Below are 22,109 nucleotides of genomic sequence, written 5' to 3'. Positions count from 1 at the left end.
ATCCAGAACAATACAGTTACTCTCAGTTGAACAAGATGCCAAGTGAGCACTGCAAAGCTGTGTACATACTTAAGTGAAACAGCAATTTCCTGGCCTCTGGGTATGTCAATAGCTCTGGCTCAGAGATAAACCTCCCATCCATTCCTGTAAAACACCTCTGGTCCAAAGCGATTTTTTCGCATCTGAGTCTGATCGCCTGACACAGGTATGGAACTTACTAAAATGTAATTACTGTCTGAATCTTCACTCAGAACTAAATTGTAGCTAACATATAACATATTTTCATTCCTGATCCAGATGTGAATTCAGTCCACGTGGAAGCAGGCATCTCAGGTTCATGAAGTCTATCAGAAGTCACACAAGTCCTTACTATACAGGGATTGTTCTTACCTTATTCACCTTACTACCTCACTGACTGTTCTTAGCCTGCAGGAGCAGATGCACAGCTCGGGATGCTGCAGCAACCCCACACAGCACGGGAGCTCACGGGATGCAGCAGGACACAAAACCTCCAGGAGGGGCTGAAGGGTGATGCTGGAGCTCCCAGCACAGGCTGCAGCATTCCCTCAGGGCAGCGAGGCCTCCCGCTTCTCTTGGGTGCTCTGCAAACATTTGCACAGTCAAATATTCATTTAAGCCTCTGTATTTTAGCTCTAGATAAATCTGCCTGCAAGTATTATTTGCAAAACTCTCAGGTCTCACTCAAATGAGCATTTCAGCAGGCTCCCCCACTGAGCAAAGTGAGCACATTTCAGCTCTCTGAGTTAATTCCTAAGCTTTTCAAGTATCTTACACCAAGATGGAGGGAATACTGGTATCTTTATGTTAAAACAATGTTTTAATAAACAGCAGCATAAAATAATCAGTGTTTAATATCATCTCTGGCATGTGAAATACAAAAATGCACGTATCTTAATTATAAAATAGCCTTTGTTGTTACATTTTCATGCTTGCCTAATTGAAATGCCCGTAATTAATAAATCAATCATCAAGTAATACAGTGATTAAACGCATGCAGTGAAAACAAAGAAAAATATTTGTATAAGGTAGTGGCTGAATATCACCATAATATATTTCAAGAACATCTACATCAGGTTAAAAATAAAAAGAAACAGACCAAGATATAAAATGCAGAGATGTATTTTCACTTCTGCTGTACAAAACATTATCACACTTTTGTGCAAAAAGATAAAAATAAAGTCATATTATACAACATTGTCAACTGAGCAAAAGGTTGGTTTTGTTCCGTGTACAATAAAAATACTATTCAGTACAAAAAAAAGTCTGTGAAAACCTGTCATGTACACAGCACTTTTGGAACTCATTAAAGTGGTTTCAAATGAATCATCTAGGTTGCTTACACCTGAATGAATTTTTAGTAATTATACAAATGTCGTGTTTCTAAGTCAAAAGTTACCACTAATTCACATTATTAGAACTGATAGACAAAATGGCTATCAATGGATTTGCTGCCTGATGGAATGTGAGTTTCCCCTTTTTTCAGGGTCACTGGAGTCATCATAGTCACTGAAATTACACATTGATCTGAAACAATAAATATTCCTGGGAGAACTGATTGTCATATATAAAATTGTGGTTTGAAGCCTTTCCATTAAACAGTTGCATAGCAACAAAAGGATATAAAATTTCTGCTTTGACTACTAGATTATGAAATGTTATCTTTGAATAAGTTGATTCAGGTTCTGAAATTAAAACACTTTAATTTCATTTCCTTTAAGGCAATTTCTTAGAACTCCAGCCATCTTTAGCAGCCAACAGCAGATGATTTTGGTAGACTGCAAATTGATATCTCAAAAGCTATTGTGCTGTCATATAAATGACCTTTTTTGGTCTGAATCTGAACTCAGACTCCCAACTCAAAGAAGACCAAAATCCTACCTGAAGTCATTTATTCAGCTCTCAGATCACATATTTGAAACATAATCCTTGACTGCAAAATTTACAAACATTTGAACTAGCTACTGGAACTGAAATTGCACACCCAGTAGATCTCGGCATACCTGCATCTCCTAAAAAAAGAGACAAATATTAAAATATGTTTTCAGTATTAAAAAAAAAAAAAAGTTCCTGTGATTTAAACCCCATCAGAGGTTTAAAAAGCTGTGAAAAAAGTGTATGAGAAAAGGGTTTCATTTAATTATAAAAAAGAATAATAAAAATCCCCCTTCCCTTCCCCTGTTTGAGTTGTTGGTGGCACTTGAAGAAACAACAGGTCCATTGGCAAAGCTGAGTTTTCATACCACAACGATCTCTGTCTGGTTGAGTCTGCCCATCCTGGTAAGCAGTGAAACTTCACAGAAGATACTTGCTGCAACGTCTGTTAAACAACCAGAAGAATCTTTAATAAAATATTTGAATATAAATCTTCTCTACCACTTCCTAGTTTGTATTGTAAATAGTTATATTTACAGGGGCCTCGCTTATTTACAATTCAGCTGAAATCATAGATTCATTCGGTCCATGGATGCTGGAGTCTCCTAGCAGGGAAGACTGCTTCGAATCCACCTTGTATGGTTTTTGAGTCTTATTTCCAAAAACTGTAATACCAATTCCCCCCGGATGACTAGGGATTGACATGTGAGACAGCAAAGGAATATTTGCTTCCTGGTTGGATCCTGATGACGGCAAACTAGTGACGTGACCTGTGCTGGTCGATCCGCTGGCGCTGCTGGGAGAGCGGCTCTTTGGAGGAGGACAGTGCTGGATCACCCTGGGCGGAGCTGGTGGCTGATAGTGGGCAGCTGGGAAAGCAGCATATCCTGGTGGAATGGGGTACCCGTTGATGGGGATATAGCGCTGGTTTTGAGGTATGGGCGGGCCGATGAACCCGGCGATTTGGCCTTGCGGGATACCTTGGGCTGGAAACATGTAGTTGGGGTACCTGGGGTTACTGAGGTTACTGACGGGACTGGCGCTGAGGGAAGTCGTCTGAGTGGTGGCATTCCCACCAGAGGGGGTGGTAGAACTAGTGTGACTTGAAAGACCCTCCCACGAGCGCAGCCTGGCATGGATTTCCTTAAACCGTGGCCTCCGGGATGGCAGGTCATGCCAGCACTCTGTCATCAGGCTATACATTCTGGGAGGACAGTCTTCAGAGCATGGCAGCAGTTGTCTTTTCCTGATCATCTCTATGACTTCTTGATTACTAAATCCATAATACGGTTGAAGTCCAAAGCTGAATATTTCCCACAAAACAACTCCAAACGACCAAATATCCGAATCAGAAGAGAACTTGCCATACATAATTGCCTCCGGGGGCATCCAGCGAATTGGCAGCAGAGACTTGTTTTGAACCCTGTAATAATCTGCAGAGTAGATTTCTCTCGAGAGCCCAAGGTCAGAAATCTTCACGTGAAGTTGTTCTCCGATTAAAATGTTACGAGCGGCGAGATCCTTATGGACAAAAAAATGACTCGCTAAGTACTCCATCCCTGCTGCAATCTGGACTGCTATATGCAGGAAATCCCCGTGGTCCAGGCTGGATTTTACAGTCCCATCCTCATCGCTGCTGCACCCAACATCTGAATGCGGCGACCGCATGATGAGAAACTCATGGAGGTCTCCCTGGTTCATGTACTCGAAAAGCATGCAGACAGGTTGCTCCTGGGTCACCACACCTAGCAGGCAAACGATGTTAGGGTGATGGAGCTCGGCCATGAGAGATGCTTCTTGTTGAAACTCTGCCCACTGCTGGGGGTTGTTAAAGTCTTTTAGCGTCTTGATGGCAACAAGCTGAGCGTGATCCATGCCTGGGAGGTAGAGATGGCCCTTGTAGATCTTGCCGAAAGCACATTCGCCCAGTTCCTCCATGAAACGAACAGCAGACAGAGGCAACTCCTTAGCCTTACTCTGTTAAAGGAACGACAGCAAATACGCGTCAGGAAAAATAGGTCCGAAAACACATTTTTAAGGATCTTTTCACCCAGGGTGTCTGAAAGCCCAGCAGACCCACCTGGGAACTCCCAAAGCTGCAAACCCATTTGGCAATGATCCTGCTCAGACCTGCAAGATGCTGGCACTGGTGTAAACAGTATCAGCCCCAGGCCAGATGCAGCCAGAGGGACAACAGCATCCCAACACTGGCAAAGCTCAGGGCTGAGGGCTGCTCACAATCTCTCTGGGCACCTTGCTCCAAAACTAAATTTATAATTACTTTTGAACCTCCGCACAAGAACAGATCAAAGCAGTAAGTATCAGATCTACAAATACACAGGAACCACCAGCAGGGCAGAAATTTATTAAAAAAAACACCTCTATGTCCTTGTAGCCAGTCCTTCCTTGACTTTGCTCTTAACCTTTCCATGTATTTCTTTTCACACTTGACTGAACATTCAATCCTAGAACATCCAAGACAGAGTCAGCTGGAAAAATGAGATAGTGGTCAAATAAAAAAGGAACACTTCTTGAAAACTCTCTGGTTAATCTGGGTGTTTATATTCACTTTCAAGCCATCAAGAAGTTGTATTCTTTTCAGACATTAACTTTCACATGTGCTTATAACACCTAAACCCAAACTCACTCATTTAGGGTCTTTAAAATAGCCATAAGTAGTAATTTTAAGGCTAATGAGTTTGGGATCTGTGTTTTGTAAATTAGTGTGATCATTAGCATTTGCATTCCTGAAATATTATAACAGCAGCTTTACAGTGGTAATATAGAAAAGAACTGACATTGTAAAAAAACATGAATAGCATTTTAGAGTAATTTAATTCTAATTGTATTGACCACTTAGGACTTTTAGACAAGTACTGCAATAATAGTAATAATAATGATAATAACAATAATAACAACAACAACAATAATAATAAAGCCATTTAAGCAGGCAGCCAGTAGACTGTACGGTGATGGCAGGAAATTAGCTATATTGTTGAGGAGCAGATGGTTTATATTATACAAATCCTTTAGGCTAAAACTTGTTTAGGTCTGGCATATTGTAAATTATATTTTAGTAATGAAAGTGAAATGACCTCTGTCTGACCTGAGGCTGGGTTCCTCTGTTTGAACCAACAGAGTGGAAAACTATGAAAGAAAATGAAGTCATAAAGTTTTGGCAGGAAGGGCTCATTTCAAGTGAGGCGGTTATAAATCTGCTTAGTTTTTGTTTGACAAGTATTTGTCATACATGGGTGTACAAAATGTAAAGAAGTGTAAAATACACAGGAGGCAGCACGCCAAAGTAAACGGAGTACAAAGGGAGAGCAGGAAGAGTGAAGCCCACCACCTCCAGCTCTTCATTGGCTCCTTCCATTAGGTGAATGACGAGACAAGCTCAGTTTATTATATTTTTGGAAGGCAATGAAAATCCCTTAAAACTGAAACAGGCTTTGGGATGAAATGCTAACATTTTTATTTGTGTGAGCAAACACACACCTACCTCAGCTGGAGCTTGAAGCTTAAGTGTGTTTTTACCCAAAGCTGACATTAAGACTGGATACAGGATTTAAAAATAGGATTCTACTTCCTGTCTTTTACTTTTCTGTTTGAAAGGCAATCAAAACATTTGAGACAGCAGAGGCTGGGATTCCCAGTGGGAAAATACAGAATTAGCATCAGTAAGATGGAAAGCTTCTTGCAGTATATGACTTCAAACATCAAAAGAAAACGGTGTGGTCTGTAGTTGCAAACATTTCTGGGCAAGCTGCTTTGCTACCTTGTGTGAGGAAGGCATGAGTGTGTCAGCAACCTAGCTGGAATTTCCCTCTTTAGCAACTTTATGTGGCTGTCCCTGCTGCACTGAGCCTGCAGCTCCAGGGACACATGGGGCAGCACCCCTGAAAGAGCAACTGGTGCCTGGCTGGCACAGCTGCATCCATCCATCCATCCATCCATCCATCCATCCATCCATCCATCCATCCACCCACCCACCTCTGTGCCCCTGTAGTGCACTGAAGCCATTTTCCCTAGGCTGCCCTAATTAACTCTTTATAACCTAAACTTTAGAACTTGACACTTAAGAGCAAGCAACAGCAGCATCCATAGCAGCTACTCCAGAATTTATTCAGATATGGATAGCAGCTCCTGGAGAACAACCTTACCTGAGGCTGACTAGCTCTGCTGAAAGAACACCCACGCAGCAGGATGTGAAGGTTGCTGATACTCAATAAAATCAGCATTGGGATTCACTTCACTATGTCATTTTCTAACAAAAGTAACAGCTTCCTCAAAGGCACATCTGACTGTTGCAGGTACTACAGTCTTCACAGTTCCTATTCTAATTACTTGGAGATACTGATTTGCACTCTGAAATGCTTCCAAGGAGCAATCTGGATCAAGCTGTTGGAGAGACTGGCATGGTGTGAAAAACAAGGCAAATCCCCTTTCCAGGCCTGTTCTGCCTGCAGGTGGCACAAGGCAGTTGCAGCCCTGACACGGGGGAATCAGGCCGGCCTGCAAACCAGCTGCCCTACCAATAAACAAGGAGCTGCAGGTTAATCACACTTAAATCTTAAATGATTTCTACAAACGCTTCACGAACCTGGGACCACAGCGAAGCAAAACATCAGCAACAACAGCCACTGAGCATCAGCTCTGCTGGTCAGAACTGCAGGTGGGGTTTTGAGGCTGTTTTGGTAATTTCTCTTTTTAAATGGGAGGATGGGTAAGTCTGGAAAAACATGGAACAAATCTTTTCCAAAGGGATTTTAGCTAAGTAAAAGATGACACACAACTACAGCAGACCCATGACAGAGCTCCCTAGAGAAAATGAAAATGCTGAATCACATCCTTACCTCCACTACTTTCTAACTCCAACGAGGCAATTTAGACATGTGCCAGTAATGGGCTGCTTGCTTTATTGCAAAAGAATTCTAGCTCCTGTTTATCCAGATACATGGACAGACAGGAATTACCTGCAGGTCCAGCACTCTTGCTATGCTGCTGATGAGAACACTCCTGACAAAACTGAAGCCAAAGGCATCAGGTTGGAAACTGCAGGTTGGGAATCAGCTTAATATTTCACCCTGGAGCTGATCAAAGCATTTTAGCCCCTGCCTTTGCAGGCAGCCAGTGTGGCAGCAGCAGAGAGGGGCTGATTACCTTTGGTTTATAGGCATTGAGCATGGACATCTCCACGTTCTGCCCTCGGACGTGTTTGGGCTGTCTCTGCACGGGAGGGGAGGAGGACTTCTGATTGTTGCGACAGATGCAGATGAAGAAGAAGAGCAAGGCTATGGCCAGGGGAATAGTAACACTTGGCACCAGGATGTACAGGATTTCCATTTTATTTTTTTCCTTGGAATCCTTGTAATCTGGTTCAGGAAACAAACAAACAAACCAATGAATGAAGTATCCCATAGAGTCAAACACATTGAGTTAACTAAGAAGCATAAAGAATAAAACCTCCAGGTAATACTACTGCAATCCACTCTGAATGCTGTTTTATTTCCTTCATAATAACAGAGCAATTAATTTTGTTGAGTAATACTTCTGTAAAAACACAGAATGGCCAGGAACAATCTCCCTGCAGCTTGTCAGTGCAAACTTGCTTATGGTCATGAAATAGCTGAACACTGTGAGGTGGCCATTGCTTGGGGTGAAAGGAAACAATAGTCTAAAATGGGACCACAAAAAAGCTAATTTCTCAAAAAGCTTCTGGAATAAAGGCCCTGGTGGGATTATGAGCTCCTTATTTTAGTATGTCTGTTACATTTTGATGCCATTAAACCAGCAGAAACATGGGGAGCTGTTAAAAAGGATAATTATATCCCCTAATTTCTTTCCACCTTCCTGTTCTCAACATCTCCTAGCATTGGCCAAATTCGTGCCACCCAGGGCACTGGATCAAACAATGTGCAACTGAAAACTTATTTTCTAGTTAGTCCTGGGTGCAGGACCAGGACAGTTAGGGACTCTAGAGCAAAAGAAATGGAGAACACCTGCAGAGCAGGAGGAAATGCCTGTAAATGGCAAGGTATAGTCCTGTTTTTTATCCCAGGAAGTCAGAAAAGGCACTAAAAAAGTCTAAATACAGGCAAAATATGTAGCATAATCTTAAAAAAAAAACACAACTTGCATTCTGAGAACTTAGTCCTCCCCATCCCTGGAAGTGTTCAAGGCTGGGTTGGATGTGACTTTGAGCAACCTGGTCTAGTAGGAGGTGTCCCTGCTCATGCAGGAGTGTTGGAACTAGATGATCATTAAGGTCCCTTCCAACCTGAACCAGTCTGGCATTCTATGATTCTTAACAGGATTAACAGGCTAACGGGAAAATCCACCCCTCTACCAACCATACACCAACAGTATGTCACCTGGGCAAGGTGGCCATTGCTGGCACAAAAGACAGCAGTGAGAGCTGAAAGGGAAGCTGGAGCATGGATGAAAAAGAAGGATCCAGAAGAGGTTGGGAAGTTGGTTTGGTAAACACAGTGAGAATGGTGGCTGCAGTATTTGCTCCCTCCACACACAGCTCTCCTCACAGTGAGTAATTAATTTTAGAAACATGAACCCCTCTTCTCTAGTGTCCCATGAGGCACAGCCAGGACATCCGAGGTCTCCCTCCCTCCAGCTGGCTCTGGCTTCATGGGGCACGTCGCTTGGAGGAACAGGGAGAGGAGCAGGGCTTGGGGACAGAGCTCACGTCCCCACCATCACGTGGCACCTGCTGGCAGTGACAAGGACATGCCTTCCTGCTGGACTGCTCTGAGCACAGGGAGCCCCAGTGGGATTTCCCAGGAGCGTTCATGAAGTTAGGGTATAATTAGGCATGATTAACACAATAACTACAGGGGCACCTTGGGCACTTTGAGGATCACCGTGGGCTTCAGGACTGGTGGCCACAGCTTGGCTGTTTCTGAGGGAGATGGGGAATGTCCATGGCAGCCCCAGGCCCAGCAGATTCTGGCAGCACGGGGCCTGTTTTCATATCCCTACAGGGTCATTTCAGTTTGTTTGTCTGTGTTTTCCAGGCTGGATTTGTTGAAGTGCTCAGCAGCCCACACAGATATTTTTATGCATTTAATTAAACATAAACTTGATCTGAAGCTTGGGTTTGACTCAAATTGTGACAGAGGCAAAGTTCAAATGGTTCTGGATGTCATTTTGCATAACCTCTCTCCTCTTACAGGCTCGTGCTGTCCTGCTCCTCCCACGCTCCTTTTTGACCATTCTTTTTAGACTAAGTTTTGCCATCTGGTTTTTGATGGGAGAGGAGAAGTAGTCCAAATATTTCTGCGGCCTTTGGGAAACAAGAGAGGACTAAAGCACTGTCCCTGTCACAGTCTTCCTGTGCCCAGCAGAAGGACAGTGTATTGCTCTTGTCCTGTCTTCAGTGAACATCCAGCCCTAGCATAGACCTTCTGGGGGTTTCCTTCATGAGTTGCTGCCCTCTAGCATGGACACACAATCAGTGACTTTCCCCTCTCCTTCCAAACCTTTTCGCGTTTGTCTTTGCCAAGCCTCATGCTCAAACTGCTCCTTGTTTCACACCTTCCCATGTTCAGGCTGAAAAACCTTTATGAAATGGATCTATTGCAGCTTGTAAGACAACTGAAAGATACAGTTGAAGAGTGAAGAAGAAAGCATCAGCACGAGGCAGATGGAGACCTGGGCACTAGTTCATCACCTGAGCTCTTCCAGTCAAAGGGAATTATTATTCCCATTAAGTAGTAGACCCTGCTGTGAAGGCTCATTAGGTTAATAGGCTTCTTGGGAGCCACTCTAATTAAATCCATTTCCCATCTAGGCATGTCCCGGAGAGGCAGAATGCACAATACTTATTAAAGTGTGCCTGAAATGGCTCTTTCAGCCAGTGCAAAACCCACAGAATGCAAGTCCCATGTGGTATTTTGGTTTTAATATGCAGATCAGCATTTAACAATTAAACTGCTACTCACCTGATATAGCTCTATTTGTGTGGATTGAGTATAATAATGCCACAAACCCCAGCTGTACAGCGAGTGCCATTTAAGGCAGTGGTGAGTGGTCATTAAGCCCCTTGACAGGAATTCTTCAAGCCAGCCAGCCTATCTCAGTTATTATCTAGTAAACTGTTCAGAGGCTTTTGCAACACGTCCAAAAGCCTCCTGCTTTCAGCTTTTTCAGATCAAAAGATGGAGCCAGTACTAGGATCTCAGAGCCCATCGAGAGGGGGCCTGGCAAGCAGCCCCCACTCCACTAACTCTTAATTACCCAGTTATCCAGAAGTTGTGGAAAACACAAAATGCACATGGGGTACAGAAAGTTCAACATCATTGCTGGCTGGGGACTTAAAGAGACCCCTGAGCTTGCCCAAAGCCCCTGAAGCTGAGCTACATCTCCTCACACGGAGCAGCATGCCAAGAGGAGTCCTCCTGACTGCTGCTTAGCTCCAGATTTTTGTACTGAAGGGCTGAAAAAGATCTCCAGAACAGTTTATATGGATTGGACTCTTCTTGTGTAGTCAAGTCTATCACTGCGCCTACTTAACAAGAAAAATCACTGAAGGTAATTGCACTGAAATAATAGCAAAAGAGACAGAGGACTCTAAAAAGCATGTATGAATTTCAGAGATGCACATGATATAGCCCAGACTGTCGCCTTTCGCCTGATCTACTCCTTCAGTAAGAACATAATTTAGATCCCTTTTTTTGGCATCAATTCCCATCTTTCCATTAATTGAAAAAGACTTTGGAGCAGGCTCAGAACATGTCTCACTGCAGGAATGTTCATAACCATAACCACAAATAATTTAATTTGGTTCTGGCTATCGAACAGTAACATCAAAAGGTATCTCCTTTCCAAGGGGAAAGGTAATGTTACTGTGACAACTTGTAGGCAACACAAAATTCTGTGTGAAACTTTGTACCATGAAATTCCAGAACATTTCTGCGTGCATTTCTGGCACCTCCATCCAAATAGCTGTATTTTTTTTCTTGGTATGCTATCAATACTTTTATTTTTAAACGCAGATGAAACAATTAGGAACCATTTGTTCAGGTTTTCCATCCACTTCCCCCAGGTCTAAGAAAAGCAGAATAAAATGAAAGCTGAGCCTCCATTTTTTGTTCATTTTGCAAAACCAAGATGCAGTTTTGTAGATACAAACTACAGATAAGATGATCTGGCAAGATCATCTCTCTTTTTTAAACAAGGCCTGAGCTCTGTTAAGCCAGGTTTGCATTTACTAAAATGGCTCTTAATAAACATTTATAACCACTTGGTGGATCAGTGTTAATGGTGCAACTTCTGTGATACGATTTACACTTGGATGCATTCCTGTGTGACCTGCCCTAGGTGGTCCTGCTCTGGCAGGGGGTTTGGACTAGATGATCTCTAGAGGCCCCTTCCAACCCAACCATTCTGTGACATTTGGACTACAGAGTTGTACTGATCATAAGGGCAGCCTGGCAACCCTAGGACACTCAGGCTGGTAACACAGTGCTGCTTCATCACCTGCTGGGGACTGCTCACATCTTCCCTAGTAAAATGTTTTCATGCCACCACTTTACCAGCTGCATGGGCAGTAAGTGCTTGAAGGTCTCCCTGGGGTGACAATGCTGCAGCTTCAGCTTTGGGCACAGCTCCCCCGAGCTCCCGTTTGGCAGGACAGCTCTATGGATGTGACAAGAAGGGTTCCCCTTCTTGTTCCAAAACAAAACGCGCAAAAGGTCAGTAATTACCACAGGCTGGGACGTCGCAAAGCTCAGACTTGAAGTTCTCATCTAAGGTGAAGCACCACGGGGCGTCCTTCTGGTTGCCCGGGTTGCGGCAGTAGGAGTGTCCCCCGTTGAGCTCGGGGTACCTGACGGCGGTGAAGGTGTGGATGTGGGGGTACTGCGAGTTCCAGGGCTGGCACTGCCGCCCCGACCGCGTCACGCTCACCGTCCCCCGGTAATCTACCCCCGTGCTGTTGTAGCATTTGTGATCTGAAACAAAAACAAACCACAAAACAACCCGTGAAAATCCAAAGCAGCAGTTGGTGGGGGCAGGGCAGGCGGAGACCAGCAGCACCCCCCTGCCCCAGCACTCTGCTGCTGGCCCAGGGCCGGGAATCCCAGTTTGGGAGCACGGGCTCCCAGTTTGCTGCGGCTGGAAGGCTGGGCCTGCTTTGCATTCACATTCCTGGGAGGATTTAAAGCTTATGCTTCTGTAATGAAAACAGCTTATGCCAAGCGTTTTTAATATAAGATACACAAAAGAAGTAAAAACTACAGTGGGAACCTGAATTGCAGCCATTATTTTCATATGAAGGTGGAGAATTTGTGGGAGCCACGTTTTATATTTGACTATTCAGATGTATAAGGGTTGTGAACAGGCAGCAGCCCAGCCTGATCAAAGGGGAGAGAGCTCAGCCAATATCCAAAATTAGGCAGGGCCAGCCAGGGACCCGACCCCTATGAATATTTCTCCTGACAAGTACCTAATCCTGCACCCATGGTCTGGCACTTTGGGGTGCTGCAGGAGGACAAGGAGGCTGAAGCTACTGGTGTTCCTCAGTATTCAAATGCTCATGGCATCATTGCTTCCTACCTCATATTAATTAGAAAAGACTTGAAACCAACAAACAGCATGTAGCGTGAGGCCACAGGCAGCTAAAACAAAGAAAAACTGAAGCAGTATTTCTGAATTTCAACTCAGCCCAGACTAGCCAGGGGAGAAGTGCAGGAGGGGATCACTCCAGAGCATGGTTCCTGCCAGCTTTCAAAGCTCAGCTTTCACTAGCTCCAGCTCTGGTGCACGAGCCCTTACAGCCAACCTTTTCCCTGTGGTATTTTTTTGCATGGAGGCACAGAGAGTTTTCACTTACTTTTATTGATGGGATCTGCCATTGGGATCCCAATGCGGATACAATTGACAGCTTCGGGGCTATCTGGCTGGGGAAGATCTTCACATTTGGGCAGCTTTAATCTCATCAGAATCATGGGATTGGATCTTGCAAAGGTGTACTCTGTCTGGCACAGGACATTTTCCAGAATTTCACATTCATCTCTGCACAGGTCCCGTGGCTTGGGAGCTGGGGAGGTCTCGTCGCAGTAGGGGAAGGCGTAATGGCACAGCGAGGGAATAGCAAACTGGGAGCACTTATCTGACAAATGGCTGGAAGTGCCAATCATGGTGAAGGCAGCTGTAACACATAGAGAAGGATTTTAATCAACCCAGTGGGAATTTTATTCCTGTGCTCTTGCCTTCCCAGTATAACCCTCACTTCCCATTGCGACAATTATTCTCAGATGTTCAGGTGATGAACGGGCTTTCCAGAAATACAGAGCACTAATTACATTAAAATTATTAACAATGCTGATTTTGCTGACAGAGAAAATACATCTGGTTTTCAACATGGGATTAATGTTGAGCGTGTTACCAAAACCCCAAACCTAATTAGACTTTTTTTTCCCCTAAGTTATTTATAATGGTTTGCAAAGTCATGTAATATTTGGATGCCTTTTACCCACCAGGTAAAAACCTAAATCCCTGCAGGATGACAGTACCAGTATCTTCATGGAAGATGACAGATTCCATAGTATTCCAAATGACTTCTCAAACAAAAAGATACAAGATTATGAACTGTTGGCTGTACAGAAACCATTGGCCTTTCCTGGGAGCACAGGAGAAGTCTTTTTCACAATGTTGACAGCATGGACAAAATGGAGGAGGAACACTCTAGGGGAAAGGGAAATTTGGAATACTCTGACAGCAAGAGAAATTCTGAATACTAACAAGAGGATACTGGCTAGGAGCTGGCCAAGGGTGTTGTATATAAAAAAACAGGGAATTATCATGATATTTATGAGGCTTCAGCTTGAATTCAGTGCCCCCCCCATCAGCACCGCATCTCCTGAAAAATGATGAAAATGGTTCTTTACTCAATCTAAAGAGAAATATGACCTGCTGAATTATTTACATATATATTATCTTACATTGGAAGAGGTGACTCTTCCAGCACCCACAGCTCTCCTAACTGGTCTCAACTACCTAATAATGAATTAAATCTGTTCCCTCTTCACTTTTCCAATCTGCTTGGGAACAGCAGCACAAGGTAGCCTGGCTTTGAGCCACTCCCAGAAGCTGTAGATACACTACCCCTTCTTCTTGGAAAATCAGTTTTTAGTTTATTTGGGAGGAGCTGGATAAGACACAGAAGCTGCTCAGACCATCCCTCTTGATGACTCCCTCTGCCAACACTGCAGGGTCCTGGGTGAGCTTTGTGGTGAGAAGCTCCCAGCAAGAGAGGATGAAGAGCAAATAAAACTAGTACTGCAGCTTATAAAACTTCTAGCAGCTTTTTGGGAAAAGACAGCTTCGTGGGAAAGAAGCCAGCGTGGTTTTTTACCCACCTGTAATCTGATTTTCTATTTCACCTTGCATATGCAAAGACTCCATATAAATGGTTCGATTCCCAATAAAGCGCGCGCAGGCGATCCCCCTGTAGGGCTGGCAAAACCCGTCCTCTTCATACTCATCCCTGAAATCAATCAGAAACACAAAAGGCTGAAAAGATTCACATGAGACTCTGCAACAAAACGTCCCTGCAGGGAGCTGGCCCTGGAGCCCAGCAGGGCTTCACTGCGATTCGTTCTGGGTGCCCAAGCCCCTGTCCCGCCTTCCCCTCCAGCACTAGCCCAGGATCAGGGATTTCATGGGCTTTAGGTAGCACCAGGCTTTGGGTCTGGGGAGGGTCTTAACCTTCAAGGATTCCCCCACTGCTGCAGGTAGTTTTCAGTATATTACAAATTATTCTAAAGTGAATATAAGGCTTATAACAAAACCTTAATTTATTTATTTTTTTAAAATATCAGCTGCCTGGTAAAATTGGGCAGTGGGGTTTCAGGTCAGGCAGAATATGCCTTAATGTTGGATGGAATTAATGTTGGATGGAATGAATGCTTTTTGCATGAGGGGGAAGGCTATACTCAGGAATATACCCAGCCTTCATTAGAAGAGAAAACAAACAGCCTGGGAAAAAAAAACCCCAAACAAACACATTTCTGTTTATTTAAAGCAGCTAACATGTTGTTTTCTATTTTTGAACCAAACTTGTACTTAATACTGATAAACATGGCAGGAAGAGTCATGTTGGCAGAGACACGACTTAAAGTGCATGTAGAAAATCAACCCCCTCCCAGCCTTGATACCCTTAGAATAGGAAATATTTATTCAGTCCTGCCTGAGTGTGGTAACAGTTACTGCTACAACAGAACCAAAGGTAAGACAGGAGTCAAACAGACAGATTTCTTTTGTTAGGTGCTTTGCTTTATGGAGTATAGGAGACATTTCATACATAAATCCAGATGTGAAATTATTTGCCAATATTCTTCAAACAAAGCAAGGAAAGGAAATAACTAAACCTCTGAAGACCAGCCCAGTTGCTGCTTATTTTGAACAGATAATCAGCAGCTTCAAGCTAGCACACACCAGAGTTTTATGGATGTTTTGAGGAGGGGTTTGCATGTGTGATCACTGAAACATGCACCCAACTGCATCAATCAGCCTTTTTACTTTGTTGCTTGGAGAATCCAGTTGGAGATATTTGGGACCCATTCTCTGGAAAGGCAGACTCGTCAGCTCTGCTCATGCCTTGGCAAAAGGAGATGCCTAATGATAATTTGCTAATAATCCACTTGTCATTCATGCTGGTGCTCACCCGACACAGCTACTATATAGCTCTCAAATGAAGAAGAATTATATAGGCATATCCCTAAGTATGTTCCCAGCTGGATAAGCAACAGGTTACTTTCTTTGTGTGCTTTTTTTGGCAGAATTCATCCTCCCTCAGATGCCCAAAGCCTAACGGTGAAATCAGACTGTGTCGTTAACAGGGGAAAATCAGAGCTTTTTTAATCAACTGCCATTAAGTTTAACAAAAGACACTTTCATCCCCTCCTGAAGACCTTGGCTGTGAGAGCTTGGAAATGCAAATCCCATTTAGCCCCTTTGAAGTCACTCTTTCATTGTGTGGCTGGCTTAGAGCAAGGCCAGCCTGCAGCCCTGCTTCTCGGCCCTGTCACAGGCCAGGGCCAGCTAATGGGATTAGTGGGAAGAAGTGCTAGGATCGCCTTCCAGGACACCCCAAACACCTCCCAGCACTCCTCAGCTACCAGCTCCACCAGCCCAGGATTCACGCTGCGTTGCTTTCCAGCTCACAGGGGGAAGTGAGACACCAGGAATTACCAGCCCCCAGCCCTGCTTCTCGGCCCTGTCACAGGCCAGGGCCAGCTAATGGGATTAGTGGGAAGAAGTGCTAGGATCGCCTTCCAGGACACCCCAAACACCTCCCAGCACTCCTCAGCTACCAGCTCCACCAGCCCAGGATTCACGCTGCGTTGCTTTCCAGCTCACAGGGGGAAGTGAGACACCAGGAATTAAAGGCAGTAATTTATGACTGTGAAGACAAGGGGGTGGGGAGGAGAGATGGTGAAGGTGGAAACCTCCTTCCACAGACAACTCACATCAGTTGAGAAATGAATGGGAAAAGCTCCAGGCTTCATTGGGTGATGGCCCCAAGATGTTCCCAAGTACAGTGAAAATTGAGTTGCAAAAGCACGACCTTTAAACTGCCAATTAAACTCTTCATTAACTAGAGTGATGGTAGGTTGAAATGCTCCAGGTATTGGTTAGTACCCAGCCAACACAGATACTCTGACATGTCAACAGAGATACACAACCCCATCCATGTGTTCCTGCATGGAGGCAGCTCTGGTGACAGTATTTTTACTTCCTTAGCTCTTGCAGAGAAGACAGAACAGCTGAAACCTGAGCTGAAAAACCACAATAGCTACTGCAGGCTCTGGAGGTCAATTCTCCATCTTCCAATCAACACATTCCCCAATAGGATATAATTAATTATAATTTAATTATGTTTATTATAATTATGGAATTTAACTCAGAGGCTACACCTAGCTGCAACAGTTCCTGAAGGCAATCAAGCACTGCAATTTAAGCACACAACTAGAAGGAGAAGACAAAACCAGGAATGTGATTAACACATTAACAATGGAAACTCACCTCACTCTGAGGCTCACCTTGGATTTAAAGAAGATTTAAGCACAAAGCTACACACAGCAAGGACTGGGAGTGAGTAGGGACACCAGTTCACTTGGATGGAAGTGCCCCGGGGAGCAGGATTTTGGAGATAATTTTGGAAGGTGGAGATTAGAGAGTAGATGCCATCACCTCTGCCCTGAGGCTGCATGCCAGCCCTGAATTCCCAGAGGTAAAGTGGGAGATTAGGAGCTCAAATGGAGCAGGGACTACTTGGAATTGGTTTGGAAACCAGCTCCATAATGGAGCAGAAGGACAAATCAAATGAAAGGAACAGGAGGAGAGTATGACAGAAGGACCCCCAAGATCCCCTGGTCTCTGCTCCCAGAGCTGCTCTGCTGGGACACGGGGCTGAAGCAGGGAAGTTCTGGGCCGTGGGGCTCATCTACTGCTCCTGACAGCCATCAGGAGCTCAGGAGTCCCACAACAGGAGTCTGGCTCATTGGCCAATAACATCATCATGCTGAAGTTCATCAATGAACATGAGGCCACATCTCACTCCCTGGCTCCGTTCCTTTGCGACCCTTCCTCAGCCCTGCGGAGTCACACAAAGGCCCCTCTTGCCTCTGCATCCCTTCATAGGGTCTCTTCCCCTCCCTCACTCCTGCAGGTCTTTTCTATGAGAAGGCTCAGGATGGTAATAAATACATCTGGTATCCAGAACCTCCTTGGGCATCCCTTTGGTCCCTGATGGGCAACTAAAGCTGTTCCCAGTGATACCCAGGGTGACTCTGGAGACAACACTGCTGCCAGACAGACACTCTGTGAGCTCCCCACAACACACCATTTTGGGGGGCAGCCAGCAGCCCTCCACCCAAGACCCTTTCCCACTGCTGAGGCTGAGCACCCTCTGCCTGCCAGACCTTTCATCCAAAGCCAGAGCCTGACATGGAGCCCAGCATGGCAGGCAGAGCTTCTACACGGCTTCACCACGTTCCTCATCACCTGCTGCCAACTGGCAGCCCCTTTGGCAGCTGCCTTTGAGCCACAGCTATCAGTTCCTTGGGGTCAGGGCTGAGCTCACTGGTTCCTCTCACACAGTTGATGTTCTGCATATCTCACATGCTTTTTCTAAGGGGATCGCAGCCTCACAGCTCACATGGGTCCCAGTCCTGATCCCAGTTCTACCAACTGCAAAAGGATGGACTCCTTCAGCTCAAATGGGAGGTAAATTAGCCCTGATTCAGCAATTAAATATTTCTTTCAGTATTCATTAAAATATTTCTAGCCTTGATGTTTATCCTGGAGCTTGCTCATTGCTCTTAGATCCCGCTGCAGCTCCCTCTGTGACAATTCTTCTGCCTTCATCTAATAATAGTACCAGGGATTAAATGTACACCATGCTCAGGTGTCAGTAAGTATCTGATTGCACAAGGTTGACAGAAGGCTGAGTGAAAGCTTTGAAGGGTGCTCACACCAATCCACTCATGTAACCTGACCTAACCCACAGCCTGCATCAACATGGGGTGCCCTGGGTCTTCATGCAGCCCAAACTTGACTGGCATCTTCCTTTCTAGAGATTAGAGAGGCTGCAGAGAAAGATCAGCACCGTAACCACGTAACCAGGTCTCTCTGGGTACATCTAAATACAAGTACGTGCCTCTATGACCCTACCCTTCACATACAGTTATGATGGCAAAGGTCTCAAGAAGGGTCACTTAGATTGAGCCAGAAGGAGAAGCCAAGTCACAGAATACAAAAAAAATCGCCAACAACTAGCAAATAAATCACTGTCAGCACTTGAGTTCATTTCCTCCTCTTTAATTTTCCTCTGTTCCCTGCTAGCAACATTTACATCTGTCAGCCCTGGGTCACCAGCAGCTTTTCACATACTGAAATGGTAACAAAATCATCAACTAACCTGAAACCAAAGAATGGCCAGTGCAAATTCATGCTTCTCCTCCTTCCCTTGGCCTCTCCCTCTGACCTTCCCTGAAGGTCTTCCCAGTGTCACCCAACTTCACAGCAAGATCCCTATTGCAGGAACAACAACAAGCTGGCACTTCCAAGACCCTGATTTTTAGAATCCTAAACTGCTTTGGATTGGAAAGGACCTTAAAGATCATCCAGTTCTAACTGCCATGCATGGGCATGGACACCTCTCACTATACCAGCTTGCTCCAAGCCCATCCAACCTGTCCCTGAACACTTCTAGAGGTGGGGCAGCCACAGCTTCTCTGGACGACCTGAGCTGGTGTCTCACCACTGTCATCAAGAGAAGCTCCCCAGAGGGTTGTTTCTGAGGCGAGATGCATAAAAACACGAAAGGAAAGGAACACCAAAATCTCTGACAGGGATCCCAGGGGGGATAGTTACATGGGTGGCATCAGGAGGAAAGATGTCTTTGTCTCCTCTGCCCATGGCATGATAGCTCCAGTGAATTTGCTGCTTACAGGCTCGTGTTAAACTTGGAGGATCTGCCCGGTATCCACCTCTTTCAAACACGTCTCTGCACAAACCATTTCTGCAAGATCCTCTCTCAAAGTGCACTTCCCAACATACTGGCTTTTCTCTGCCAGTCATTTTCTAAATTAGCAGAAATTGCCCAGATCTAAACAACGTTCCCAGCAAATGTCAACAATGAGTCCAGGGGCTCAGTTCAGCAAAAGCTTTGCAGCCAGGTTTTCACAGGAGTTCACTTAGGATTATTTTAAGAAACTAACAGAAAACCTGAAACGTTGTGAGATCATGTTGTACTTCTCTTTACAATATACAATATCGTAATATATATTCCAAAGATGGTGTAATTGTGTGGTCATTTCTACCACACCCTGTGGATTTCTTACTTTCTTCCCCCCCCCTCCCTTTTTCTTCTTTTGCTTTAAGAAGGATTTCAATGAACAACCAATGAGAAAGAATCATCAATACAGGACTAATTTTGATCTATTGAGTGAAAATGGGCAATGGAGAGATGTAGGACAAGGCAGGACAAAGTCCCAAATGCTGTGAGTGTCCCTAGATGAGAGGCAGGAGCATTGTCCTCCCTCCTAATGCCTGTTCCAACACCAGTCTGCTACAAGAAACCCTTATCCTTAGGTCTGCTGGTTAGATGGGATCATTGGATCACCATGATTTTGGTAACCAGCTCTCTAACTGACAGCAAGGTAAGTAGGGCAGTGGGGTTAGAGGCAAGTGAGGATCATGAAAAGCAGGAGGGGAAAGGACATTGTTCCATGACACTGGAAGACACATGTAAAGCCAGCACAGGGTTAAGGTGTGTGTGCAGAGCCAGACCATTTATGAAGATTAACCAATCTAAAGAGCAAAAGCAAATAAATGCTGGATTATCTCTGAGATCTACCAAGTGGAGATGGAGTAGCTTTGGCTCTGTGTGAAGACTGTCCAGACAACTTTTTCACTTAGAAAGGCATTTTGTCTTCCTTAAAAAAAAAAAAAGTCTACCGGAGCACTAAACTAGTCAGAGCTCTTTATCTAAATAATTTATATCCAACAGCAGAGCACTGATGGGAAAATGCAGCCAGTGTTGCCTAGTTCAGACATCCAAGTGCTTTATATCCTTCTCTTCCAAGGAAAACCCGCTGTTGGCTGCAGCAGGACAAACAGGAGTGTGAGGGGATGGCTCAACTCTGGGATGGACAAGTCCCCTGGCACAGCAGGGATCTGCACAGCACCTGGGAGACTCCTGTGCCATCTCAGGAGCTGCACCAAAAGGGTCCAGCTTAACCCTCAAATCATGCAGCTAGAAATTAGCAACCTAAACTTGACATTTTGGAGGTGTTGCTTTAGAGGAGTTGAGTTCATGATGAATGCTGATAGGTGCCAGCTTGGGGGGGAGAAACATGCCCTAGAAAACTCTGCAGTTAATTAAAAGGTGTATCAATAAATTATTTTTATTATTACACATATCCAACACACCCTCTGTATGTGCATTAATGCTGTATACATTATTTGTACATTATTAAACTATTTTGTTTCATACCCATGCTCCAGCTTCACACAGAACAAAATGAAAAGAGTTTTAACTTGGCAGATATCCCTTAAAGCAAACAGATGAATAATATTCTGTCATACTTTCCAAAGAGCAAAACCCAGTTGCTTGTGCCTCGCTTTGAAAATGGGAACATATTGGCTCTGTTTCATAACAATATTTCAGAGCTGTGAGGGCTGTATTTTACTTTGCAAAAAGAAGAGAATTACCCAGACCTGCACGTCACTGTGTAAGTGAAGGAAAAGTTCTGTGTAATACAAGCCATGGCTGTTTTGACACCCTTTTAAAGTCACAGGGCAGCTAGGGTTTAAATGGTTCACTAGAAAGGCATAAAATAAAAAATTAATAATGTCCTTTGACATCATTACATTTACAGAGTCCCACAGCATCACTAAGACACCTGGTTCCTAAAAATAATAAGTAAATTTAACAAGCAAATCTGATCTGCATAAGTAACTACTCACTTAGTTGTTATCCCCCATTCCAAATTGGTTTAACACGACGCCTCTGATCTAGAGACAGAGAAAGCATCCAAAAATCATGTGAGTTCAGGCTGTTTTGCATGGCTAAGCACATAGGATGGCACCAAGTTACCCTGGCCAGCACTGAGGCCACATTAGGGCCATTCCCTGCTAGACCTGGGACAGACAAAATTCCATGCCCCCCCCTCCCCCCCAAAAAAAATCTCACAATTACTCAAACATATTGATGTGAGTGTTTCTCAGGGCTGCATATCGTTGCCTTCCCCTCCCCCACTCACTTCTGGTTAGAGGATCTGGGTGCTGAAAGGAGGCAGGTTTGTGCAGAGACAGCAACATCACTGGTGAGAGCTGACATGTGTTTCCTACTAACCTCATGTGGGCAGCTCAGCAGCATCCACAGCTTTGCAAGCTTCATAAAATGCATCTCTCCTGCAATTAATGCCTTGACAAGGATGCACCAAAGCAATTACTGCCTGTTTTTCTTTGTCATTCTATGAAAGTTTTAGTGTCTCTATTAAAATGAGTCCTTTTGGGGAAGCAAAAGTTGCCTCGAAAAGCTGAGGAATGGTGGCCATGAATTGCAACTAAATATTGACCCAAAATAAATTAGCTGAGATGTCAGCCTCTGAGATTGAATATATTCTCCTCTTAAACATTTTATAAGCATCCTTCCCCTTCCCCAGCTTCTCCTGCAGAGTCCATTG

At 44.4% G+C, this 22,109-nt stretch overlaps 1 protein-coding gene across 1 annotated transcript in view; it reads right to left on the bottom strand.

The window, feature by feature from the left end:
• Nucleotides 1-1,124: 1,124 nt before the first annotated feature.
• Nucleotides 1,125-22,109, bottom strand: part of ROR1 (receptor tyrosine kinase-like orphan receptor 1) — a 54,135-nt gene continuing 33,150 nt past the window's right edge. The window contains exons 5-9 of the mRNA XM_010007974.1: nt 14,271-14,398; nt 12,743-13,060; nt 11,616-11,861; nt 7,057-7,268; nt 1,125-3,870 (exon numbers count right to left, since the gene is read on the bottom strand). Of these exons, the coding sequence (XP_010006276.1) occupies nt 2,446-3,870; nt 7,057-7,268; nt 11,616-11,861; nt 12,743-13,060; nt 14,271-14,398 (2,329 nt within the window). The 3' untranslated portion in view covers nt 1,125-2,445. The remainder of the gene's footprint in view (nt 3,871-7,056; nt 7,269-11,615; nt 11,862-12,742; nt 13,061-14,270; nt 14,399-22,109) is intronic.

The sequence above is a fragment of the Chaetura pelagica genome, unplaced genomic scaffold (assembly GCF_000747805.2).
Source record: "Chaetura pelagica isolate M959 unplaced genomic scaffold, ChaPel_1.0 scaffold212, whole genome shotgun sequence".
NCBI classification, from domain to species: Eukaryota; Metazoa; Chordata; class Aves; order Apodiformes; family Apodidae; genus Chaetura; species Chaetura pelagica.
Note: the sequence above shows the minus strand (reverse complement) of the source record. Positions and strands in the feature narration are given on the sequence as shown.